Source organism: Myotis myotis, unplaced genomic scaffold, assembly GCF_014108235.1.
Source record: "Myotis myotis isolate mMyoMyo1 unplaced genomic scaffold, mMyoMyo1.p scaffold_m19_p_11, whole genome shotgun sequence".
Taxonomy (NCBI): domain Eukaryota; kingdom Metazoa; phylum Chordata; class Mammalia; order Chiroptera; family Vespertilionidae; genus Myotis; species Myotis myotis.
The window spans coordinates 11,117,373-11,144,595 of record NW_023416315.1 but is presented as its reverse complement, the minus strand read 5'-3'; the positions used below and the strand labels follow the sequence as shown (position 1 = coordinate 11,144,595).

At 41.3% G+C, this 27,223-nt stretch overlaps 1 protein-coding gene across 1 annotated transcript in view; it reads left to right on the top strand.

Moving 5' to 3' along the window:
* Window positions 1–4,230: 4,230 nt before the first annotated feature.
* The window catches only part of STARD3NL (STARD3 N-terminal like), a 34,469-nt gene continuing 11,476 nt past the window's right edge, over window positions 4,231–27,223 (top strand). The window contains exons 1-7 of the mRNA XM_036327457.1: window positions 4,231–4,445; window positions 16,842–17,124; window positions 18,714–18,791; window positions 21,622–21,699; window positions 23,539–23,592; window positions 23,706–23,823; window positions 25,775–25,870. Coding sequence (XP_036183350.1) covers window positions 16,900–17,124; window positions 18,714–18,791; window positions 21,622–21,699; window positions 23,539–23,592; window positions 23,706–23,823; window positions 25,775–25,870 — 649 coding nt within the window. The 5' untranslated portion in view covers window positions 4,231–4,445; window positions 16,842–16,899. The remainder of the gene's footprint in view (window positions 4,446–16,841; window positions 17,125–18,713; window positions 18,792–21,621; window positions 21,700–23,538; window positions 23,593–23,705; window positions 23,824–25,774; window positions 25,871–27,223) is intronic.

The following is a 27,223-nucleotide window of genomic DNA, read 5'->3' as shown; positions in this document are numbered from 1 at the left end:
CAAAGGCCAGATTAGCATCTCCCTAGAGGACAGAAGTTCTCTCACTGCAGACACAGCTGATTCTCACAGCCACTTGGCCTGGAGGTCAAACCCTCCCTGGTATTAACATTCAAGGTTTATAGGACTGCGCACAAAGACCACTAGGGGGTGCACCAAGGTAGCATAACTAAATGCGGAGACAAAGAAACAGGACAAAATTGTCAATGGAAGATATAGAGTTCAGAACCACACTTTTAAGGTCTCTCAAGAACTGTTTAGAAGCCACCGATAAACTTAATGAGATCTACAAGAAAACTAATGAGACCCTCGATGTTATATTGGGGAACCAACTAGAAATTAAGCATACACTGACTGAAATAACGAATATTATACAGACTCCCGACAGCAGACCAGAGGAGCGCAAGAATCAAGTCAATGATTTGAAATGCGAGGAAGCAAAAAACACCCAACCGGAAAAGCAAAATGAAAAAAGAATCCAAAAATATGAAGATAGTGTAAGGAGCCTCTGGGACAGCTTCAAGCGTACCAACATCAGAATTATAGGGGTGCCAGAAGATGAGAGAGAGCAAGATATTGAAAACCTATTTGAAGAAAAAATGACAGAAAACTTCCCCCACCTGGTGAAAGAAATGGACTTACAGGTCCAAGAAGCGCGGAGAACCCCAAACAAAAGGAATCCAAAGAGGACCACACCAAGACACATCATAATTAAAATGCCAAGAGCAAAAGATAAAGAGAGAATCTTAAAAACAGCAAGAGAAAGAAACTCAGTTACCTACAAGGGAATACCCATACGACTGTCAGCTGATTTCTCAACAGAAACTTTGCAGGCCAGAGGGAGTGGCAAGAAATATTCAAAGTGATGAATACCAAGAACCTACAACCAAGATTACTTTATCCAGCAAAGCTATCATTCAGAATTGAAGGTCAGATAAAGAGCTTCACAGATAAGGAAAAGCTAAAGGAGTTCATCACCACCAAACCAGGATTATATGAAATGCTGAAAGGTATCCTTTAAGAAGAGGAAGAGGAAGAAAAAGGTAAAGATACAAATTATGAACAACAAATATGCATCTATCAACAAGTGAATCTAAGAATCAAGTGAATAAATAATCTGATGAACAGAATGAACTGGTGATTATAATAGAATCAGGGACATAGAAAGGGAATGGACTGACTATTCTTGGGGGGGAAAGGGGTGTGGGAGATGCGGGAAGAGACTGGACAAAAATCGTGCACCTATGGATGAGGACAGTGGGTGGGGAGTGAGGGCGGAGGGTGGGGCGGGAACTGGGAGGAGGGGAGTTATGGGGGGGAAAAAAGAGGAACAAATGTAATAATCTGAACAATAAAGATTTAATTAAAAAAAAAAAAGCATGGAATCAAACAGACCAAAAAAAAAAAATGGGTGTTGGATTTTGTCAAATGCTTTTTCTGCATCAATTGATATGACCATGTGGTTTTTTTCTTTCAATTTGTTTATGTGATGTATCACGTTTATTGATTTGCGGATATTGTACCATCCTTGCATCCCTGGGATAAATCCTACTTGGTCATGGTGTATGATCTTTCTGATGTACTGCTGGATCCGATTTGCTAAGATTTTGTTGAGGATTTTGGCATCTATGTTCATGAGGGATATTGGCCTGTAATTCTCTTTCATTGTGTTGTCTTTACCTGGTTTTGGTATTAGGGTGATGCTGGCTTCATAGAATGAGCTTGGAAGTGTTCCTTCCTCTTGAATTTTTGTAGTAGTCTGAGGAGGATAGGTTTTAGTTCTTCCTTGAATGTTTGGTAAAACTCCCCTGTGAAGCCGTCTGGTCCTGGGCTTTTGTTTGCTGGAAGCTTTTTGATGACTGCTTCCATTTCTTCCATAGTTATTGGCCTGTTGAGATTTTTAGATTCTTCCTGACTGAGTTTTGGAATGTTGTATTTTTCTAGCAATTTGTCCATTTCCTCCAGGTTGTCTAGTCATTTAAAATCTTGATCCAGGAGGCTGTTACACTAGTTCATTCACTTTGTTACCAAGATATACAGTCATGATTACTGCAGTTCTTTTATCCCTTAAGATTTTTCACACCCATCATTTCAGAAATTTTTAAATATTGTATTTTATCAATTTTGGCAATGGTACAGGAAAAGGGCTTTTCATATATTAGGGTTAGGAATGTAAATTGTGACAACTACTTAGAGGAGCAAATGGAGGAAACCTACTAAGATTTAAAATGTGCATACTCTGAGAAGTGCATTCACATGTTAGTATCTGTATCTTCCAGGACACTTATATAGGTACAAAAAGGCACATGCACTTATGTTAAAGGTTGCAATGCTTCCAAGTGTTGTAGGAGGTGGGAATGGAATGGCACCAGTTATATGGCCGGTGGGGTTAAACCAAACCTGGGTTCAGCAACCTCATTGCTTGGGTCCTGTCTAGGAAAGAGTTCAGGGTCCAGACTCAAACTGTTAATAGAATATTTATTGGATAAATTATAGAGGTAGAAAAAGTAATTCCTGGAAGAAATGGACTTGGAAAACAAGTTATAGAGGTAAAGGAAGGGCCCTTGAAGAGAATAGTCAGCAGTTTTCCAGGGGGGTCCTTTCATTGACTGATTGGCTTTCACTGACTGGCTGGCACCAGAGCAGGGGTCATTATTCAGTGCAGCTGGTCCAGATATCAGCCATGGCTGGTTTTGTTGCTTATCTGGACCTAGAGCTGAAATACAGTTGAGGCATAGATGTTATCTCCAGGGAGGAAAAGTGTGTGCAGGTGTCACCCTCGGGGCAAGGTCCCACCCTAAAATTGTCCATTGCTAGGCACCAGGGGCTTTTCCACCATGGTGACCTTCTGTACTTGGCCCATTGTCGTTGCTCTGCTCAAGTCTGTCTAACTTCCTACCACACACACACACACACAGACACACACACACACAGAGGAGGGTAGGAGAATCATAATTATATCTATTGGTTCTGAGGACTCCCATGAAGTATTTTGAAAGCACTGGGTAAATTTACATAGAGGTGTGAAAAGATCTCAAATATATAATGTTGATACATAATAACATCGATGCATATGTAAATGCATAGGAACCAGGAGTCATCAGATAGGGACTGGGTTTGCAATTAGTGCCTGAGCAGGATATTAGCCTAACTTGTAATGTTTAAATTTATGACTGTGTAACTTAAAATTAATAACAGCACTTAGAATGTCTTTAAAAGAATATCCAAGATGTCAGCAACACTAGTTGCCTCCAATAGGTGAACTGAGTGCCCAAGAAACTGGAAGAAGGATTTTCACAGTATAATCCTCTGTGTCTTTAAATATTTCAAGGATATAACTGTAGCATCTATTTGGGGGAGGGGGAATGTTAATTAAAATATATAGATAACTTAACTTAAAACAATAATTAAAAAATGCCCAATCTCCTAGGAAAACATAATTAAATGTGACTATTATGAAGATCTTGGTGTCAGCTATGTGATAGGAGCTCAGAGAAAGGTCTCCTAAATAGGTCTAGAGCAGCGGTTCTCAACCTGTGGGTCGAGACCCCTTTGGGGGTCGAACGACCCTTTCACAGGGGTCGCCTAAGACCATCAGAAAACACACATAAAATTACATATTGTTTTTGTGATTAATCACTGTGCTTTCATTATGTTCAATTTGTAACAATGAAAATACATCCTGCATATCAGATATTTACATGACGATTCATAACAGTAGCAAAATTACAGTTATGAAGTAGCAACGAAAATAATTTTATGGTTGGGGGTCACCACAACATGAGGACCTGTATGAAAGGGTCGCGGCATTAGGAAGGTTGAGAACCACTGGCCTAGATGATTCAAAACGGAGGTGAAGCTAGAACAACAAAAAAAATGTCCCACTTTTTCATTCCTGTAGAGCTTAGTGCGAGGCGCTCACGGGCCCTGAAATCTAGTCCCGATATGATTTTCAAGGCGGAAGAAGCAAAATTGATGACGGTGGGGAAGCGTCTGCTTAGTAAAACCGAGAGGCACCGGATTGGGTCAAGTGCAACCAGCGCTGGCCCTCAACGCCGGAGTTCCAAATTCCCACCCTCTCCTGGGGGCAGATAAGCCCGCCCTCTTTCGCCTTTCCGCCTCGCTTATTGGGCAGACTGATGATTGACATACATACTTACCAATCAGTGAGCCTACTACGACACTCGGGCCCCAGCCGGGTCTTTGGTCCCTAGGGCGACTTGCGGACTCCGTGCGTCTACGTCAGCGTGCTGACGTCAGGAGCCGGGTAATCGTGGAGGTTCGGGCGGCTGGCGGCCGGCGGTGGGCTGCGCCTCGCCTGCGGGGCTCGATCCAGGGTCCCGCCCTGCAGAGCCCGCCCCTCTGCTCGCGAGGCCCCCCACGGGCGCGACCACGGAGTTGTGGTCCCTGGGCCAGCCTGGGGCAGCAGGCCCGGACCACCCCATGAGGTAGGCTGGGTTTCTCGTCATCCTATTTGACAGATTGGAACACTGAGTCAGCCGGGCTCAGATGACCTCCCGGGGGCTCACCGGAGCCCCGCCGACGGAGGCCGCAGCCCGAGCATCCAGCTGTTTGCTGCGCCCCCCCGGAGAGGAGGAGGCGGAGGAGGCGGAGGCAGAGGAGGCGGAGGAGGCGGAGGAGGCTGGGCTAGGCAGGCTCTGTTTATAAAAGATCCGCGAAAGTGAAGTTGCAGCGTGTTAGCCCGTTTTCATCTGGGGCCTGGGCGGGGATTCGGGGGCTGTTTGCAGGAGCGAGGTCTCCATTCCTCCACCCTGCAGACCCAGGGGAGTCTCCGGTGGGGTCCAGCCTCATGTGGGCGCTGTGGGCCCTCCAGAGCCACCAAGAATGGTGACGGGGTGATGCCCGGGTTATACAGGCAAGTGTAACCGGCATCTGATATTCTTCAGTCAAAAAGCTGTGTTCGACACAACACTTAGAAATGAAAGCACAAGTCATGGATGAGTTGGCTGTGGTTTAGTTCACTGCTTTGCTCACTGATGGGCACCTGGCCATATTTCAAAATCTCATTAGCATGCTTACTTTCGTTTAGGATTAGCAAGGGTTTTTGTTTTTTTTTCGTGTTTTTTTTCTTTTTTCTTCTTTTAGTTCAAACATGAACTTGTCTTACCATTCCCTTAATGTGCCAATTTTTCATCAGGTCACTTGTCTTTATTTCACATGGAATCACTGAATTCATCACTTGGTTAAGTTTAGCAAGGTAAAGTAACAGGTCTCACCGCTCAGACATAGTGGAATTAACTCGGTTTGTTTATCTCTGAACTCTGTTGAGAAGGGTTCTGAATGATAATTTCTGTATTACCCATCTACTCAGATACCCTCTCCTTCTAGAAGCAGGATCTCACAAAACTTACGGTACTGTCGCTTTATTCATAAAGTAAAAACATATCACGTACTATATGCACACATACATATTTTCTACGATCCTGAAGGATTTATTCTCTTTAAATCTTGCTGTCTCAAACATTGATCTTTTAAGACTGCATTATTGCATAAAACTGCATTAAAGAAATGAAACTGAAGCCATTTCCGGGGACTTTTTCTAACTTGTGTCCACAGAAGGATGGTAATATCATTTGAATTTATTCTTTGGATAAGTTTATCTGATGAGTGTATCATCTATGCCACACTTTGTTTTAGGTGTTGGCAACTGAGTGCTGAAAAATGTATGTAAGGTTTTTGCCTTCAAAGACCTTAGCTTTTGGTGGAGATGCAATAAACATGTAAACACAAATGACAACTTGAGCCCGGCCTGCGTGACTCAGTGGTTGAGCGTGGACCTCTGAACCAGGAGGTCACGGTTCGATTCCCGGTCAGGCCACATGCCCGGGTTGCTGGGTCAGTCCCCAGGGCTGGGGGCATTCAGGAGGCACCAATCAATGATTCTCTCTCATCATTGATGTTTCTATCTTGCCCTCTCCCTTCCTCTTTGAAATCAATAAGAATATATATTTTGTAAAAACGTCAATTTTAGATAATGATAAATGCCAGAAAAAAAGACTAGAGTGTGACTGGGATATGGGGGGAAATTTAGGTATGGTGGTCAGTGAAGACTTGCTTGAAGAAGTGACAGTTTGAGTGAGACCTGAATTTTAGAATGAGTCAGCCATGGCAAGCTCTGCTGGAAGTTTCCAGGCAGATGTGCAGAAGAGCTAAAGGAAAAATGTGCTAGGCAAGTTCCAGAGATAGAAGAGAAGCCATGTGACGAGTGAAGTGAACCTAGGGAAGAGTGAAGGGAAGGACAGCGGAAGGAGAAGACACTCAAGAGATGGACAGGAGCCGGGTCATCAAACAGACAAAGGAAATAGGATTTGTGTATTGCCAGAGCCCTCTTTGTTTTCTTTAGGGATGGTGATAGACTCTGACCATCTCTCTGCTTTATTTTGGTTATGAAGTCATTGCAATAATCCATTATATCTTTTTTTCACTCGAGGTCCTCTTTCTTAAAGAAAAAATGTCTTCTTCCCTCAAGCACTCTGTCCCAAGATGTTTCTTCCCTGTTCACTGTTACTATGTGCAGGACTCTGAGCCTCTGCTTGTCTTCAGCTTCCTGGTTCTATCCTTCCTATTGCCAACCATGAGTCCTCTCTAGTATCATTTATGTTCTCACTCTTGGGAAAGGACTGGAAGTTAATCCCTGCTCTTCTCCAAGCGGAGTTCTTGGAAACTGCGTTGATGAAGTTAATAACCATTTTCCATTAATTAGAGACTTAATGTCTGCCTTCATTTGGTGCCTGCCGTGTTCCAGGCATGTTACATACATTTTAATTCTTCCAACATATTGGGAAGGTAAATATTATCCCTTCTTTATGGAAAAGGAAACCTAGACCTAGCTAATACTGAGGGAGTATAGATTTGAACACCCCAATTAACCCGTCCCCAAAGCCTAATCCATGTTACTTTGCTGCTTTCCTGAGTATGTAACAGCTGCTACAAATCGCTATTATTTCACATTATATTTTATAAAATGGCATTTAGAGATCATGATTCAGTACTCTCAGTTGAAAGCTGGGCTGTGGAGATGTATAGATGTTTAGTGATTTTCAAGACATAACTGATGCCAAATCCTCCCCCTGCCGATTTTCAGCCAAATGCGTTTTGAAAATTTCACCACAGGGGGTTTCTGTATATATAAAAACATAGCATTCCAATGTCCATAAACTTATACAAGGTCATTTTTAAAAGATTAAAAAGTGCTGCTTTGGGGGGCTAAAAGAAATCCTTTGTTTTATTTTCCTTCCCTTTTCTAAGCATTAAACAAGTATAAGCTTTCTGGATGAATCTTTGGTTTCTGTTAGTAGAAAGTCATTTCAAATAACTTTAATATTTAATTTTTTTATTTCACAAATCTTTGAAAGGGACTTTAAAGTTGTTACTGTTTTCCCTTTAACCTTATGCTTACAAGTATGGGAAGCTTTTTTCATTAGTCAATTAGAATAATGTTAATGGATTAGCACCTTTTTTCTTAAATGTTGGAAGAAATTTAAATTTAGGCAAAAGAGAGCTTTTGATCTTTAAGCCATCTACTGGATATTTTGTCCTGGTATCTCTGTCCTGTAAGATCATTCATGCAACTAAATCCCATTCTGATGATCAAGACTGTTGTGATTTGGCTTCAAATCATAGTGCCCTTCTTCCACTAGGACCCCTGAACCCCAAAATGCACTCCTGGCCTTTCCTCCAACTTCAGTGCCATTGTTGGTACTCTGCTCGCAGCCTGGAATGCCTTCTAGATGGACAAATCCAGCCAAAGTTCTCCCTGTCCATCTGCATCCATCTATGCTACTCTCTCAATGAGATATTTCCCATGTCTCCTTAATGGAAGCCTTCCTTTTCACAGCACTTTTGGGAGATTTTCTCTGCACAGGTTACCAATCTTGATACCTTTGGTAATGCACTGTTTTATTCATGGGTGCTCAAATAGATGTTAGCTTGAACTTAAAAGAGACTTAATTCATGTTATACATGCAAAGTTTTTTGTAGATTGTAGAGCCCTTTAGTTTTATTCCTGCGTTTATTCCTCATCTTTGAGAGAAGCACTGAGATGCTTTCTTGGCTTTGAATCATACAGACTCTTTCCTGTTTCAGTTAAGGCTCTGACTTCTATAGTTAACAAGGGGTCCCTTGGGAGGAACTCAAATCTTTGGGTTGTAAGTGTTGAAGAGAGATTGTCGCAAATAAAAATCAATGTTGTGTGTGTTTATAGTGTCAGAAAAAAAATAACAGCGATTCCACTTTAAAAAAAATATATTTCTATATTGATTTCAAAGAGGAAGGGAGGAGAGAGAGAAACATCAATGATGAGAGAGAATCATTGATTGGCTGCCTCCTGCACACCCCACACTGGGAATCAAGTCTGCAACCCAGGCATGTGCCCTTGGCCAGAATCGAACCTGGGACCCTTCAATCCGCAGGCCAATGCTCTACCCACCGAGCCAAGATGGGCAGGGCCGATTCCGCTTTTTAATATTAAAGATAAGAAAATGCAGGCACAGAGAGACTAGCCGGAGACCCCTGCAGTGTTGGGCTAAGAAGCCTGGTCAGGACCCCTGGTTCACAGCAGCAGGAGCTTGTGCAGGCCATCTGTTGGCTCCAGTGTGGTACATCAGAACTCCTGAAAGCCTCTCACAAGTTTATCAGCACAGCTCAGTCGTTTCCAGACTGTTTTGCTTGCTTTTCTTGTGCGTTGACCTGGATCTGGAAGATAACCTCTTGGTGGTGACTCAAGATCAAAGCAGGGCCTCTAACCAAGGATCTTCCTGGGCAGGCATGGGGGTAGTGTCAGGTTTGGTAGACCCCTGTATAGTTCAAAGGCTTCTCTTCCACTTCCCCTCTCATTAGTTTTCCAAAAAATATATTGGGACTGGTGGGCATCCTCAACCCATTAAACTTGGATTTTGAAAAATTTGGCTTAGTGCCTTATACATTGTGGTAATCACAAGTTTCTGTGTCTTGTATTTTCTAGAACATTATACTTTTCAAATACAGTGGGGCCTTGACTTACGAGTTTAATTCGTTCCATGACGGAGCTCATAACTCAAATTACTCGTATGTCAAATCAAAAAGTGAACGAATGAGACACGTGATGCTGGGCTGATGTGGCGTTCACTGTGACGTTCGCTGCGCCAACTAGCGGTGGGGTATCTGAAGCTGGCTCGTAACTGGAATTTTAGCTCGCAACTCAAAGCAAAAAATCGGCGAGAGACGGCTCGTATCTTGAAAAACTCGTTAGTCGGGACACTCGTAAGTCAAGGCCCCACTGTACTGTGCATTATTGTTTGCCAAAGTATATTCTTATCTGCTTTTTTGTTTCAAGAAAATGTATTCTCATAATTATTTTTTTTAATTAATCACTTGCCTGTTGGATTAATGATGTGGAACCAGAGAATTTTAAGTACATTTCCCTATTTGTATGGTAGTAGAATTCATCAAAGGTAACACAAGCAGCTCTCGAGCTATTACATGTTTCATAAGCTGAGGTGGGAACACCAGCCAGGATTTGCTTTTGTCATTATTGATAATCAACACAGAGAGAGGGCGACCTCTGTGCCAGGTGCTCTTGTAAGTGCTTTGCCCGAATTTCTCATCCTCGGCGCTATTGACATTTTGGATACTTCTTTGTTGTGGGGCTGTCCTGTGCTTTGTAGGATATTTAACAGAGTCCCTGAGCTCTACCCACTAGATGCCAGGGGCACCTCCCCAAATTGTGACAATGGGAAATGTTTCCCCAGCCTCCGACACCTTGAGAACCACTGCTTTATATAAACTTACTAGAGACCCATTGCACGAAATTTGTGCACGGCAGGTGTGTGTGTGGGGGGGGGGGGGGGAGTCCCCCTCAGCCTGGCCTGCACCCTCTCGCAATCCGGGACCCCTCGGGGGATGTCCGACTAAACTGGCAGTCGGACATCCCTCTCACAATCCGGGACCGCTGTCTCCTAACCCCTCTGCCTGCCTGCCTGATCACCCCTAACCACTCTGCCTGCCTGCCTGATCACCCCTAACCACTCTGCCTGCCTGCCTGATTGCCCCTAACCCCTCTGCCTGCCTGCCTGATTGCCCCTAACCGCTTGCCTATCTGCCTGATCACCCCTAACTGCTCGCCTGCCTGCCTGATCGCTCCTAACCACTCTTCCTTGGCCCCCACCACTGCTGCTTTGGAAGGACGTCCAGAATGATGTCCAGAAGTTCATTCAGCTGCCCAGTCCAATTAGCATATTACGCTTTTATTATTATAGATTCCTCCTAACAATCTTTGAGATAAGGTGTATTACTATTGTTCCCATTTACTAAAAGGAGAAGCTGAGGCATAGAGAAGTTAAGTAATTTGTAAGGTTACACAGTTAGTAAACATAATACCAGATGTGAAACTAGGCATCGTTTCTTTTGGAACCCTGGTCTAAATGCAACCAGCTCAGACTGGGCACCAACTACTAGGGATCTGAAGACCCATGTATGTAAACAGGTGTTAACATAAGAAGCATCCAAACCTGTAAAGAATTTTTGTGAGTTTATTTGAACCAAACTGTTAACAATTGTCAGGAAGCAGAATCTCAACGTATTGGGATAATACTGTGGAGAATGGTGGTTTTTCCCCTTTTTTATACATCAAAGGGAGAGATATAAGTGGGTTACATGAAATCCATTGGTGATAGATGAGGGGAGGCGGGAGAAAGCCAAGGGGAGAGCGGAACCTCTGGGATTGGATAAAAAGTAAAATGATAGCCACATGCTTCTTTTACATGGGTGGGCACAGAATGGTTAGCAGTTGACAATTGACAGGATAACAACCATGAGGGAATTTGCGGTTTCCTTGCTGGTACTGTTTGTGCCCTGAGGGGTCCGGAAAAAAGGGAAGTTACAAGTTATCCTGATATTCCACAGGTATGTTATCTAGATGCAAAAAGACAGTAGGCTTAGTAGAGATCAAAGTTGACCTTTATCAGGGAAGATACTGGTCTAGGACATATCTACCCACTATAAGCTGCTTTTAAACTAAAGGCTTTAATTTCAGACCATCCTTTGTGGTTACTTTAGGTTTCTTGAGTTTCCAAGGCCTCCATGCAGGCCTTCCCTGAGTTAGTCAGGTTAGCATGTGGCCCCTTTTTCATCCACACAGGAAACAAAACAAATGCCAACAGGGACCAGGCGGGACTGGACATAAATGAGAGGGTTAGGTGGCAAATTGGCGAACTGGAGAGTATTGCCAGAATTACCTGTTTCTGGAAATCTGGATTTTCTTTGTGTGAAAAACTCTCATCTTTTAATATTGGCAAATAATTAGATATTTAAAAAACAAAATTTAAGCCCGGCCAGTGTTGCTCAGTGGTTGAGCTTCAACCTATGAACCAGGAGGTCACAGTTCGATTCCCCATCTGGGCACATGCCTAAATTGCAGTTCCATCCCCAGTCGGGGGCATGCAGAAGGCAGCTAATCTATGATTCTCATCATTGATGTTTCTCTCCCTCTCCCTTCCTCTCTGAAATCAATACACACACACACACACACACACACACACACACACACACACACACACAATTCAAGCCAACAGACAGACAACTCTGGACCTGTATATGGATAACCTTTGACTCCAGGCTATCAGTTTGCAGTTTTTTTCTGTGTAGACTTTGTAGCAATGTGAGATTATAGAGAAGTGTACATTCATTTGATTCTGTGTGGAGGGCGAGTTTCCTTCTTTGAAGGCTCAGGAAATGAGGATGATTGGGCTGGGGCTTCTAGACTAGTGTTTATGTCAAAAGAGTGAGAATTAAAGCTGGCCATCCATCACACTTTGAACAAAAAGGGGTTAGCATGTGGCCCCCTTTGTCCACAACAGCCTTTAGACAGCTGAGTCTGGGTTTAACTCTCTTTGACTGACCAGGCTCTCTGCCTACATTTTAGTAGCAGAGGAACTCCTGCTGGCCTTACTGCTTTCCTTTTTGACTTCTAAGTGCTTACCTGTTATTAAATAATTTGAGAGCAAATTTCTTGAGATTGGAGTTAGTTTCAAATCTTCATTGAGAACCTGTGATCTGAAAAAGGGCCCTGTTAGGGGCAGAAATAAAATATTGGGGATTGGTTATTTAAGAAATATTAGTCATACTCTGTTAACTGTGATTGCTTTGTTCTGATTAAAGAAAGCACATTCTAACCTGGCTGGGAGTTTATGCCCCTGGGACCTGGAAGTCAACCTTGGAGTGCAGTCTATGATGGAAAGATTAGTAACCTTGTTTTCCAAACAGTGGAGTCCCTGCCCTGTATTGCCTGTAACCTGTAACTGTTATACCCATTCTTATTCCTTTTGCCTACTTCCTCATGTAATCTTTGTCTTACCCAATGTAAGCAGCTGGCTTATGAGGGTGCCAGGCAGATTTTCACGGATGACCTGAGGCTCTCCCATAGCGCCAGCATTAATGGAACAAACGCTCATGTATGATTCAGCCCTGTTTCTGCTTAATTGGCTCAGGTAGTGACAGCCAGCCTGTACCCATTGGTTGTCCAGTTTCAGCCCTACTACTACTTTTGTGATATCTGAACCCTTTCTCATTATTAGGCTATAATTCATGATCTGTTTTCTGGATATATTACCCTATAGTTGCATTGAGTCTATGTTGAGGTGATTCTGTTTTCTGCATCATGAGCTAGGTTGAAAAAGTCATCTGATGCTGATATCTTGAGGGTCTGGTTTCTTGTGTGATGAAGTCTGATGAAAAAAGACTAGGGTACTGACTACTGATATTTTTTAAATCAAGGCATTAAGATTTGGGGATTTCCTTATCTGTCACATGCACCAAGCTTTGGACCTCAACCCTTCCTTCATAGTAGACATTAGTATTTTTTTTATATAAACTTTGTATCATCCTTGTATATCAAAGTACAATATATGTAACTTCTGCCTGTTGGTTAGATATTCCTGGGCAAGTATGTGAATAGCATTCCCTTTTATTGACTTGCTCTAGTTTCTGAAATAGGAAGTTGGCCTTGGAAAACTCCAGGGACAGTCGATTTATGTCTAACCTAGCATTGTCATCAGTGTGCTACTTCTACCAGCTATAGGGCCACCACAGGAGCAGTGAGGAGAAGATTGCTCTGTCAATTAAAGTGACACTTTCAGGATCCCTCATCTGTAGAGAAGTCTTGTGTTGTTTGACTCTGAATAGCCACCTTGGCAGCTTTGCTATCTACTTACTGGTGGGCTCCTTGGAATGTATCTTCTGTTTTGTCTGTATAGAGAAGGTCGGTCTAGGGAGGCTATGAAGAATGTGTGATAAACACATTTTTAATTCTAGTCTTTAAGATGAAGAAAGTAGTTACTAAAAGAAGTGTACACTTTTAGCCACCTTCTCTTCCTGGGAGAGCAGTGAGCTCGCTGCCTTGAGGCATTAATGATTTTCAGATCTAAATCAGTAAGCTTGCCAGTTCTGTCCTGAGAATAGAGAGCGTTTGAAAATTGCTTGCGCTTACTACAAGCAATTAGCACTTACTACAACAATTAATAGCTCAAGGCTTTAAGTTCCATCTATCTGTTCCCAAATTTCTACCTCTAGCTCACACCTCTCCACTGAACTCCTGACTTATGTCCAACCACTTACTTTGTTCCCACTTGAATATTAAAAAGCATCACATACTTCATATGTCCAAACTAAACTGATGTTCTTCTTCAAAGTTGCCCCTCTCTATCTTCTTCATTTCAGTACATAACTCTATCTTTCCGTTTCCTCAGACTATAGACCTAGCAGTTTTCCCTCAGTCCTTCCTTTATCCCATCCCCTTATCCATCCCATCACAAAATGCTTCTGGCTCTGTATTTAGAGCCGATCAGTCTCACCACCTGCACTGCCACAGCCCAAGTCTACTAAGTCAGTTTGTCATCTCTCTTCTTGAATTACTGCCATAGTCCTCTAACTGGTCTCGCCACTTCTATGGTTCTCAGCTGGAGAGCCTCTTAACGTTTTAGCTGGATCATGTTTCTCTTCTACTGAAAACCTCCCAAAGGCTTCCTATCTCATTCAGAGTCTTTATAATGGAGTATTATCCCCTGCCTGTTGTTACCTTCTTGTTACCTTCTACTGCTCCTCTTCCATTGTCATCTCCAGCAGTGCTGAAAGCTGATGACCTGGTTAAACTCCTACATCAACATTTATTAAAATGTTCTATTATTTTATGTTAACGATTACTCATTTATTTCAGCCCTTTGTATCCAGCATGTCTTCTATAGAAATAAACCTACAGTTCTATGAAAATTGAAGCTTTTGTTTTTTTTGTGGCCCACATAAACTTAAACCTTGTTCATTTGGCCCATGTTAGCCTTTGAGTTTGACATGCTTGGCGTACACTATTCTCTGATAGGTATGGATGAAAGAGTAGAAGGAATCAAAAGTTTCCCTAAGGAAGGGACCTTTGCATTAAGGCTGTTAGGAAGAGTAAGAGCCATAGAGGTAAGGAGAGTAGCACTCCATGAAGAGAGAAAAATTGAAACAGAGGTTCCAGAGAATGTGATTTTTTTTTTTTTTTTAAGGAAACTGTTTGTGATTTTTAGTGTGGTGAAGTGGTACTGGAGAAGTAGATAAAATTAGGCCATGTGCTAGATTAGGCAAGATTAAGGAGTTTGTGGTCTGTTAAAGGTCTCAGTAAACTTTCGTCAACATATGAAGCATTCAAACCTGCAGAGAAATTTTGTGAGTTTATTTGAGCCAAACTGTGGACAATGGATTAAGAAAATGTCCCAGAGAACGGCAGTTTTGCATCTTATTCTATACATTATAATCAAAAGAGAAAACGTAAGTGGGCTACATGAAATCCATTGGTAATAGATTAGGGAGATTGGAGGAAGCATAGCAGGGGGCGGGGTGAGGTGGGAATTCTGGGACTGGATAAAAAGTAAAATGTAGACACATGCTTCTTTTACATAGGGAAGGTACAGTATAGTTAACAGTCAACAAATAACTCAATAACAATAAGAGGATTTTTATTCTCTGTCAGGTGCATTGGTTGTGCCGTGAGGGTCTGGTAAAAGGGAAGTTACCCTGACATGCCAAAGTAATGATATCGTAGATGCAAAAAGACAATAGACAGGCTTAATTAAGGTAAAGATTGACTTTTGTCAGGGCATATTCTAGCCTAGGACATGACTACCTGCTATAAACTGCTTTTAGTTAAAAGGTTTTAATTTCAGACCATCCTATGTGATTCCTTTAGATCTCTGAGTTTGTAAGTCCACCATGTAGGCCTTTCCTGAGCTTGTCAGGATTAATACATGGCCCCATTTGGTCCACACTATTTAATAAATGATCTTAAAAATACAATTTTTATTTTTGTTTTCATGTGGGAAAGATGTCATCATTTAGGAAGCAACCAGTACAGATTGGGCAGAATTTTTCTCCAGTTTTAGTAGTGTGGAATAAAAGAAAGAGAATAAGGTGTTCATGCTGTAAGTACTGTTGAAGTGGCCCTCAGATAAGCCAACATAAGGTAAGACCATCTGTACCTAAACTGTAGTGTGTCCCTAGAGCAGCCTGTGGAAAATAAGAATGAATTACAAGTTTAAGAGCATGCAAATTAATATTTGTCAATTAGCCTAATCTGAATAACTCTCAGTCTTACCCTGGTCCCCTTTGATAAGCTGATAAAAAAAGTAGTCCTTCTTTCTAGAAAAAAGATGCAGATAATAAAATAAACATTTTAGGCTTTGCTAACCATATGGTCTCCGTTGCAGCAATTTATGTGTGCCATCTTAGTGTGAAAGCATCCATAGGCAATAAGAGTGGATCTGGTGTGGTCTAATAAAACTCGATATTCAAAAACAGGCAGTGGGCCATATTTAACCTGCAGGCTATATGGCTATAGTTTGTCAACCTGTGATTTAGAACATTGATAGCTGTGCTAGATTGGAATATTAATCAACAAATATTCACTTACCTACTCTTCCTCCTTGGGTGGAGTATACATCCCAGCTCTATTGCCTTTGGGTTTGGCCTTGAAATATGCTTTGACCAATAGAATGTGAGCAAACATGATGTATATACAGAGATGTTAAATGTGTTTACATGTTCTAGCTATTCTAATGTGCTCTTGCCAATTGCTGTGAAAAGAACATGCCTTTTCCCATGCTTGTCCAACCATATAAATCTTTAACTTTTACTATAGAAGTACATCCTGGCCTTGGGGGAGGAGGTTCTGCATCTCCCTACAGGAGTGTGTAACTACTGCAATTACCAGTGGGGCGCTTATGTGTTGCTGAACGTTTTGCAGTGTGCGCATTTCTTTTTAAAGTTAAGCCCCGAAACATGCTTATTCATTAAGAGGTGATGGGGGAAAACGAACTTTGGTTTATTAGATACCTTTGGTGGAAAGCAATTCCTCTTTAGGGCACACATTTTTATAGGTAGTTTACACATTCTGGTTACATGCTCTCTGGGAAGCTATTCGGTTAGTTTTCCTAGTCCGTGGGTGATGACAGAATTGTAGAGGTTTTCTTCTTGGCACAGCAAAAGACCTGGCTTGGCTTGCTCACCAGCGGGCCTTCTCCAGGTTACCGGGCACACCTTTTTGTTGGGGTTAACATCCTGTCTTGATCCTGTACCACTGTAAGTTTGCATTCTTCTCTATTGCCATTCTTTTCCATGCAGCTATTCTGTAGTATAAATTGTTAACATTAAGAATTGCTTCTCCTTTCACTTTCTCTTTATGGCTTCATCAAGACATAAATGTGCTCAGTTAAGACTCTCTGTGCTCCATTAGAGAAACAGTGCATGGAGGCGGGGGTGATGCTGTGGTGTTGGGTGAGCTCTGATCTCACATGGTGTCCCTCTTTTATTCCCCTCAGGCCTCTGCTCTCTAGGGATGGTGAGGTTGGAAAAAGGCTCCTGTAACTCCCCTCCAGGATGAACTCCCTGCCAGCAGACATGGAGAACGCTCTCACAGGGAGCCAGAGCTCTCACGCGTCTTTGCGCGATGTCCATTCCATCAACCCTGCACAGCTCATGGCCAGGATTGAATCCTATGAAGGAAGGGAAAAGAAAGGCATATCTGATGTCAGGAGGACTTTCTGTTTGTTTGTCACCTTTGACCTCTTATTTGTAACATTACTGTGGATAATAGAGTTAAATGTAAGTGGTTTTTTCCCCATAGCAGTATAAGAATTGTTTCCAGAGGCAAAACCGTTTTCTTATTTTTTTTTATATCATTTCTGTCTCAGTCAGTGGATTTTGTTTTTTCCCCCCAAATGAGGCAATATTGATCTCCAGCTGAATTGGACATTTCTTTTTCTTTACTGTTTAAACCAAACCTTGTTAATTTAAAATTCATTTTGTCTGGGATTTCGGAATTTGAATTCATGGTGTTTTGTATTATAGTGAGAATTGGCACACTACAGCCAGGGGTCAAATTCAGCTGGACTGCTTTTGTTAATAAAGTTTTATTGGAACATAGCCCTGCCCATTTGTTTACTTATTATCTATGGCTGGCTTTTATGTGAGTGGTTGCGTATTTGTGACAGAGTCCTTCTGTCCCGCAAAGGCAAAAATGTTTATTCCCTGGCCCTTTTCAGAAAATAGATGGCTGATCCTTGCTCTATAAAAATGTAGCATGCTTCTGGAATATATTTTAGATGTTGCATCTCCTTTTCTGATTCCCATACTTAAGATTTTGCATGTTATTTACTCTACCTTTTTGCAAAGAGATTATGAATTCATGTTATAAAAATATTTTAGAACCATTTGGAGGTTTGTCTATATTTTGACCTATGCAGTTAGTTATATAGATCAGTGATTTTCAACCTTTTTTTTTTTTTTAATCTCATGGCATACATAAACTAATTAGTAAAATTCTGTGGTGCACCAAAAAAATACATTTTTTGCCATTCTGACCAAAAAATAGGTATAATTTTGATTCATTCACACAGGACAGCTATTGTTGTGTTGGCTGTTATAATTTTTTTAAAATATATTTTTATTGATTTCAGAAAGGAAGGGAGAGGGAGAGAGAATAGAAACAGCAATGATGAGAGAGAATCATTGATCGGCTGCCTCTTGCACGCCCCCTACTGGGGATCGAGCTCGCAATCTGGGCATGTGCCCTTAACCAGAATGGAACACTGGACCCGTCAGTCTGCAGGTGGACACTCTATCCACTGAGCCAAACCAGCTTGGGCTGTAATTTTTTTTTTATTTGACGATCTAAAGGAAAAGAAGTCAGTGCCTCTGACTAAATCAGGCACCGCATGTTTTTAAAATTCTTGCAGCACTCTGGTTGAAAATCACTGGTCCAGATCAATACTGCCCAATAGAAATATAATACAAACCTCATATGTAATTTTAAGTTTTCTAGTTGCTACATTTATTTAATAAAACTAAAAGTAAATAGGTGAAATTAATTTTAATGTATTTTATTTAACCCAACATACCTGTTTTCTCCCAAAGCCTTGGTTCTGTTTACATGTCTTACCAACAATACAAGATAAACTCTTCCAAAAGGCTTTCCTCCCAGGCAAAATTCATCTGCTTCCTTCATTTTCTTTTCTTTTTTTCTCACCCAAGGATATGTTTATTGATGAGAGAGAGAGAGAGAGAGAGAAAGAGAGAGAGAGAGAGATAACTGTGAGAGAGAAACATTGATCAATTGTCTTCTGTACATGTTCTCTGGCATTACTTTCACACATAAGTCTCTTTTTGTTTTTACTTTTTACTCTCCTTCCTAGGTGAATGGAGGCATTGAGAACACGTTAGAGAAGGAGGTGGTGCAATATGATTTCTACTCTTCTTATTTTGATATATTTGTAAGTATTTTCTATTACAGTTTATGTCAGATATGATGAAACTACCCAAAAGGCAAATTTCCTCCCAATGGACCTCATATTCTATGTAGTTCAATTTGTTTCCTCCCTTGAACACTGTATTTCCTTCCCCCCCTAGTTACTGGCCCATTCTGTGTTCTCTTTACCTCTTTCTAAGGAATTAACTGGTCATCTCAAGATAATAAAAGATATAAGAAAGGCAGAAGAAAAAGCCATTCTGATTTTCTTAGAGAAAAGCCTTTATTTTTTCAAATAGCTGAAATAGAACCCATTGGCACTAATCACTAAAAGGAAAATTTACCTATTTATGTAACATTATGAAAATGCATTTTCTTTTCAGTATATTTTCAATAATAAATCTGTTTCATTTTTCTCTAATATAATTTGGGAAAGTTATATATTGGTAATCTTGGGTACATTAGTCAGTTGTAGAATTACAGATGCAATTATCTGTAGATGAGGCACTCATTTATTCAAATAAATGCTCGCAGTGTCTCTAGGACACTTTAAAAAATATATATTATTAATATATATATTATTAATTTCAGAGAGGAAAGAAGAGGGAGAGAGAGATAGAAACATCAATGATGAAAGTGAATCATTGATCGGCTGCCTCCTGCACACCCTCCACTGGGGATCAAGCCCGCAACTCGGGCATGTGCCCTGACTGGGAGTTGAACTGTGACCTCCTGGTTCATAGGTCAATACTCAACCACTGAGCCATGCCTGCTGGCTCTAGGACACACTTTGATTGGGTTTGACACATCTCCCTGGTATATCTCTTTATGATGTGAGTAGATCAGATTCTAGCATTGTGTTAGACATAGCATAGGCATTTAAAATTCACAGTGAATTCCTCCAAATTCATTTCAACTTCTTTATTCACTATCTTTAGAAACTATAGAACCCTTTAAGTCAGAAAACCTGATTCACAACACTATTACTAGTTGTATATCTTTGAATAAATTATGTCTAAGTTTCAGTTTCCTTAGTATTTAAAATGAGATCATCATCATCATTCTGAAAAGTAAATGAAATCATACATGGAAAACACACAACCCCATGATAGGTAGAGCTCAGGATCTGCAATCAATGTCATTATTTTTGTTGAAAACTTTAATGATTGTATTTTCTAATGGTTTTCAAACTATTCTAAAAGTCTTGTTTCCTTTTTGAAGGGGCCGGAATAAGTGTGTCTGGGGAACAAAGTGGAATTCCCAATTAGTAGAGCTCAGGATTCCCTTGCTATCACCCCCTTGAAACCTGACTAGCTCCATTTTTATCTGCATAGTATGTGAGGGTTCATTCTTATCTGTAGACAGCATAGGCAGTTAAGATTCACAGTGAATTCCCCCAAATTCATTTTAACTTCTAGCATGTTAAGATTCTATACAGTACGTTGAAAAAGTGTTTGAATGCTGCCCAATATTTGGAAAACACTAATATAATGCAATCCCCTTATTTTTCCAAATGAATAAATTGTGTTTCATGGTTCAGTATCCTGACCTAGCCTAGGTCATTGAAGTTGATGGCAGAACATGTTATTTCCCAAATCTTATGATATTTATTTTGAAACTATTGACATATCAACAACAAAATTGATTTCTCTTTTTTCCTCTTATTTCCCTTGCTGAGTTTATCCTAAAATAGCCTGAGTCAGGAATTGTCAGGAAGCCAGGTTAATGCACTGGTCAGATCTCATTGGTTGTCTGTGCCCCATGCTTAGGGGGTTACTGGACAAATAGGGAGAGCTCATTAGCTCAGATTGGAAAGACTGTTGAGCAGGGGACCTGGGAGCATGAAACCTTGGGACCTGGGAGACGTCAAGATAGAGGGGTAAAGAAATACTTTGCCAAGTCCAGAATGTGGAGATAGAATTTGGAATGAAGAGAAACTAAATGGTTAGATTATTGGAAAACACATTTTTAATGAAAGCAGCAAATTAAAGACAAATATAGCCTGTGAACTTCATTTATGTAACAGAATCTTAAGTGAGGTATCTAGTCAATGGCAGCAAAATGTTCAGCCTGCAGCCTTTTAGCTGTTTTGACGAGTGAGGAAATTTTGGCAGACCTCTACCTTGAGTCTCAAGGGTCCAACTCAGAATAAACATATTTTCTGAGTAAAATTGGTAAATTGTTATTCTGTGTTTATTTCGTAGTGGATGAGAGTTACTAAGACAGCTGTAGTATAGTGGTTAAGAGTCTGGTCTTTGAAGTCAGGCTACCTGGATTCAAATCTTGGCTTTCTCACTAAGGAGTTGGGTGGTTTGGAACAATGTTTCTATTCATCTTAATCTGTATAATATGATTAATGATAGTGGTTGACTCATGTGGTTGTAGTGGCGGGGATTACATGGGATAATAATACACATAAAGGGTTTCACAAAAGTCCCAGAACCATCCTGAATAACCAGATAGTAACTACTGGGCTAGGCTGAACTCTCCCAATACCCCAGTAACCCAGAGCTTTACTGAAGACTTGACTAAAATCCTGCTGTCTTCTAAAAGTGAGCATTTGTCCCTGAAGTGGAATTGGAAATATATGTGGACTTAAGTAGAAAGGAAAAACAAACATTTAATTTCATGCTCTTTTGTCGAGAATGGGAAATTGATTTGAATCCTTATTTGGGTGGAACTACATAAATTCTAGAGCAGGGATCTCAAATGGTGGTCTGTAGACTAGTGCTAGTCTATGGCAGTCTTCAGCTAAATCAGAATAATGAAGGCACTTTGGTGGGTTCTTCATAAAACTAAGTTACTCTTCTTTTGTACATATTTTTAAAAACTCGTCTTTTCTTTTTTTAATACAGCTTTTGGCAGTTTTTCGGTTCAAAGTGTTAATACTTGCCTACGCTGTATGCAGACTGCGCCATTGGTGGGCAATAGCAGTGAGTATACCTGGATGAGTGGTTCGCCTCCTCTGGTGCTGGTGGCTAGGGCCTGCTCGCAGCAGGGCTGAGCTGGGAGAAGAGGCAGTTTTCATCTGGCTTTTCCCGAGTCTCCTTTCCTCTACCTTTCAACAGTTTAGCTTCTTTCCAATGGTAATGACTAACTAGCTTTGTCTATATGCATACTGAACCAATTCAGAAACCCAGAGACCTAATAGGATTACTGGTCAAGCACCAACCCACCCTGTGCCTCATTGTATGAGACATAAGATCAGTATCTCTGTCACAAAGATATTTAGAAATTTTCCTGTTGATTGAAACTGCTTAGTGATTGTTCATGACTTGCTCTCTGCTCATTTTGATAATTGCCTTCCTCCCTGTTTTATTCCCCTTCCTCCTGTCTTAGAGGGAAACGCTCTCATGTTCCTTTTTATTATTGCCTTTAGGCTTCTTAAAGGCAGTGGCCTTTTTACTCATTTCTGTTTCCTTGCATCCAGCATAGAGCACATACTATTCACCCTAAACAAATATTTATTGATTGAAAGAAGAATTATAAGCAATTTTTCTATTTCCACAGATACCTGAACACTCACCTTTTTGAGAGCTCTAATAAGGCAGGTATATGAGGGAGGGGAATGCTGCTTAGAAATAGCCTGCAGTCCTGCTTTTGAGTGTGAAACCTTGGTCTGTGTGTGGGCTGGCACAGGCTTGTCCAGCACTCCTAAGACAATCCACCAGGGGGCGCCTCTGCCTGGGCCATCTCTTATGAGCATCCACAGAATCGTTAGACCATCCATTGACCCCCAAGCTTGCATTTCATTGATATCGGCTGACAGTTTTAGCCAGACTTGACTCCTCTCTTGAATACAAAATAGCTATTTGGCAATACCAAATAGCTGATGATTGTCCCTTCCCGATTTTCTACAATAGTCCCTATTTGAGTCTGTAACATGCAGTAGGATTTGTCAATCCAACTGTCTCAGTGTTTTGTTTTCAGAAAAATGGTTGACATTCTGTGAGAGTTTTAACAAAGTATCTTCAGTCTCTAATTGTAAATTATCAAGAGGACAGGTTAGATTTAGCATATTCATTTTATTGCTTCTGGTTTTTATTTTGAAAAACATTTGTAGAGAAGGGTCCAGGCAGCTGGAAGAAGTCAGCTGGTATCTAAACAGCACTTAGTTCAGCCTGTAAAGTTAATTAGTATCAGAATTTAAAATCCTTCTTCTCCTAGTAACTCACTTTAGCTGGTGTTTGTGTGTGTGTGTGTGTGTGTGTGTGTGTGTGTATCGGGGCGTGTTTTGCTAACAAATACCTACTCTGCAACTTTGTTAATAGTCACTAAGCACAACACCTGATGTCCTCTGACCTCCAGTCTGTCAATCAAGGCGACTATTTGGCATTCACTTTGGTCAGGTTTCATATTGCCACAAATCTTAGTTGGAGGACAGAGTGACTAAGGCCAGTTCCTATGGGATAATCCCAACCCCAATCCCAGGACCCCTGCCTCTGCATTTCACTGTCCTTTCTTCTGTGGTGATAGTGTGTTTGGATAAAATTTAGTTTCCCAACACACCAGCTAGTTTCCCAACACACCAGCTTGCTAAATGTGGGAGAAAGGCCATTAGAGCCGGCCAGGGATTGTGTGTTACACAGAAGTCCACTTTGCCACAGTCTGGGTTTAGGGGATAGAGATAGAGTGATGTGGGAAGGAGCCGTCCTGGGCATAGCTTCTCGGGCTTTGTGTACTTCTGGCTCAGGTGGGTCTCTTGTGTGAGGAAGGTGCCTCCACAATGTCCAATGTCTAATTTGAATGGTGCTGACTTTTGTGTCTTTCAGTTGACGACAGCAGTGACCAGTGCCTTTTTACTAGCAAAAGTGATCCTCTCAAAGGTATGGCCTACCACTTTTTCTGAAGAATGCCATCTGTAATAACCATGCCTTGTTTTCCACTGTGAGCTCATGGTAACTGGATTTCCCTCTGCTGCTCATATCTGTTCTTCCAGCTTTTCTCTCAAGGGGCTTTTGGTTATGTGCTGCCCATCATTTCATTCATCCTTGCCTGGATCGAGACGTGGTTTCTGGACTTCAAAGTGTTACCTCAAGAGTCAGAAGAAGAAAACAGTAAGTTCCTCTCAACGTTGGCCTCCTGGGACTGGCTAGGTGCTGAGCTGGAGGGAAGAGGTGTGGGTGCCGTAATTTGAACGGAGCGGCAGGTGGCTGAAGTTAGCAGATTGTGGTGTCTATGTACCTTAGTGGGTGCAGCTGGTATCACAAGGAGAGTTGGATGAAAGGGTAGTGACAGAATGTGGCTCCTCCCTCCAGCTGTTAGACCTGGCTTCCTGAGAAGACGTGTGAACACTGGTGTCAAAGACATGCAAACAACAAAAACCGTAAACACCGCTTTCTCCTCAGACAGGTTGACCTTTCTACCTGTTAATACTAAGGGCACAAGGCATTTTGTGCATCTAAACAGAACTATTGTATAAGGACAGAGAAATGTGAAATATGTTAGGTGAACTGAGCCAGCCATTCTAAACGTCAGGATTCTCCAGAGTTCCCATGCCTATCATCCAGCTGTGGCTTTGGGTGTGTCCTAATTAGAACATTGAGCACCTACAGTACAACTGGCAGTGGGTTGATGCTGAAGGTGGACTTCAGGAAGAGGAAGAGAGCGAGCTAGCGAGCCATTCAAGAAATGCACCACGCTCCGAGTGGCTGAGTGATAGCTAGCGTTGTGGAGTTGTGCGTCCTGCCAAAGCTGTTGTGCTCTCCCTGTGCGGCTTTGAGCATCCCTGGGGATTGACTAGGAAGGCCAAGTGACTCATGGAGCTTTATGATTAATTATTGGGCTGGAATTCTTTTCTAAATCGTGGCCTTAGTGGGAGCCCACGTACTCCACCTGCCCTTTTGCTGGTGACATGATCCAAGCTCAACAGAGACCCAGGCAGATTTAAGACATGCTCTTTCATGCCCCCTCCGTCACCTGGCTCTGTTTGCCCTGCCTGATAGAAAAAAATGTCTGTCTTATGTAAAGATAAACATGATTATAACCCAAAGGAACAGCAGAACGAAAAGTAACATTGGAAATGGCTTTCTTTAGGAAAAACCTCATTTTCAGGGAAGACATCTACAATAAAAGAATTATTCAAGAGTAGGTTTTAAAACACATTAATCAGACCAAGCCTTATCTATCCTGTGCCTTCTTTTCCTTAATGAAAACATATTGTGGACTTGGGACAAAGTTAATGGAAATCATTTTTTAAATTATATATAAGTTGAACTTGATTGAAAGCGGAACAACTGTTAATGTGACTGAGGCCTGAATGCTTGTGTGTTTAAACCAGATTCAAAATAAGTAACAAAGCAGAACACACAATTAATGAAACACTTTACAATAGCACTTATTTTTACTGTCTGTAGCATATTTTATAGACTTACCTGGTATCTGCTGTTTGGCTGCTGTTTCTCATTGTTAACTCACATTCAGAGCTCATTGTTGATCGCCTCTCTCATCACGTGTTAGTGTTCTTGAACTGTCCACATCATCCTTCCTTTTCTTCTCTTTTCTTTGTTTTTTCTTTTTTTAATACCCTTCTTTTGTGAGGACCTTTTTACTGGATAATATTTGTTCACCATCTTAATTATTCTTTACATACTTACAAAAGTCTGTCCATTCATTATGTTTTACATCTGGCAATTCTCCTACCACATGCAGACGATAGACCCCTTGTCCGAGCTGACCAGGTTTTCTGTTTTGCTTTGTGTTTGGTTCTGATGTTGTTGATTTCTGTAGGGAGAATCTGTTCTCAAGGGAAGATGCTGTAAATACCGAGTCACAAAATCACATGAGTTACATGAGGCTGTTTTTTAAAACTAGTTGAAATCTGTCCTTACAGTACAGGTTCACAGTTTATTAATAAAATGTATTTTTTGGTGGAAAGATTTTCAAAGTATCTCTTTGGCTAAGACTTGTTTTTAAATGTAATATTAACATAATTTTATTGAGGTTAGCCTTGCCAAGAAGCTACCAGAACAGTGGCACCATCCCAGCCTCTGATTTCTTCTCTTTCAGGACTCCTGATAGTTCAGGATGCTTCGGAGAGGGCGGCACTCATTCCTGGTGGCCTTTCCGATGGCCAGTTTTATTCTCCTCCTGAATCTGAAGCAGGTAAAAAAATTTGATTATCATTTGTGTTTTTTGTCCATTATTCAAATGCTCAGCCTCTGTCTCTCCCTCTACTTCTCAAAAACACTTAGCAAATTTTAACATACCAGTTATTTCGGATATGAGAATAGCTAAGACATGGTCTTGACATGTGATCAGTGGTCTGACATAGAGATGTAAAACTAAATGGAATAGAGGGCCAGGGACACTGTGGCTTAGCGTCTGCATCCTAGAAGACGGGCAGGAGAGATAAGGGCTTTGATGCTCTCTTTATTACCTGCCATTCCCTACTGCAGGGCCCCCCATGTTTAGGAATAGAAGCACTGTCCACCCAGTTTTCCAAGTCAGAAACCAGAGCCTCCCTGGGGACTCGGACATTTTGATCCTCTCTATTTCTGCCTCCTTTATCTCATTCAAATTATACCACTTAATTTCTTTTTTTCCCTTTTTATTGAATTTATTGGGGTGACACTGGTTAACAAAATTATACAGATTTCAGGTGCACAGTTCTACAACACAGCATCTGTACACTGTATTGCATGTTCACCACCCTAAGTCAAGTCTCCTTCTATCACCGTTTATCCCCCCTGTAAATGGTGCGGGGATAAATGGTGATAGAAGGGGACTTCTGTCCACCTCCCCCTCCCTCCACTCCCCACCCCGCCAGCAGTTACCACACTGTTGTATGTGCTCACGAGTTCTTTCTCTTCTTTGCTCAATCCCCCACTCCCCCCATCACCCAGCCTCCCAATCCTTCTCTGACAGCTGTCAGCTGCTTTCGATTTATGAGTCTGTCTCTATTTTGCTCGTTTTTTGTTCATTAGATTCCACATATGAGTGAAATCAGATGTGTACCACTTAATTCCACCTTGGGCTTCAGTTCAGCATTTCTTGCTTCAGTTTCTGCAACAGCCTATATCCCTGCTTTAGTTGCCTTCTTACAAACAGCCACCAGAGTGCAGTATTAAAAATAACAATCGCATTTTTCTAAGTGTTTCTCATAACCACTCTGATGTGAAAGTCTTTCTCCCTATTTTAGAGATAAGCATATTGAGGCACAGAGAGGTGAAGGTATTTGTTCCACATCATACAAAGAATAAGGGTTGGAAGTAGGATTTGAACCCTGGCTCTAGTGCTGGAGTCCACGCTCATAGCTAATAAACATATAGCCTTTTAACATGAACATTAAAAATTGATCACATTATTGCCCTGGCCAAAAGCCTTCAGTGACATCAAAGATTATGAAAGTCATGACTCCTTAGCCTGGCAGAATGCACTTCTGTGACCACCCTTACCCAGTTGTCTAGCCTCTCTGCTTGTTAACTTTCCTCGTGTTCTGTTCTTAGTTTTTCCGAA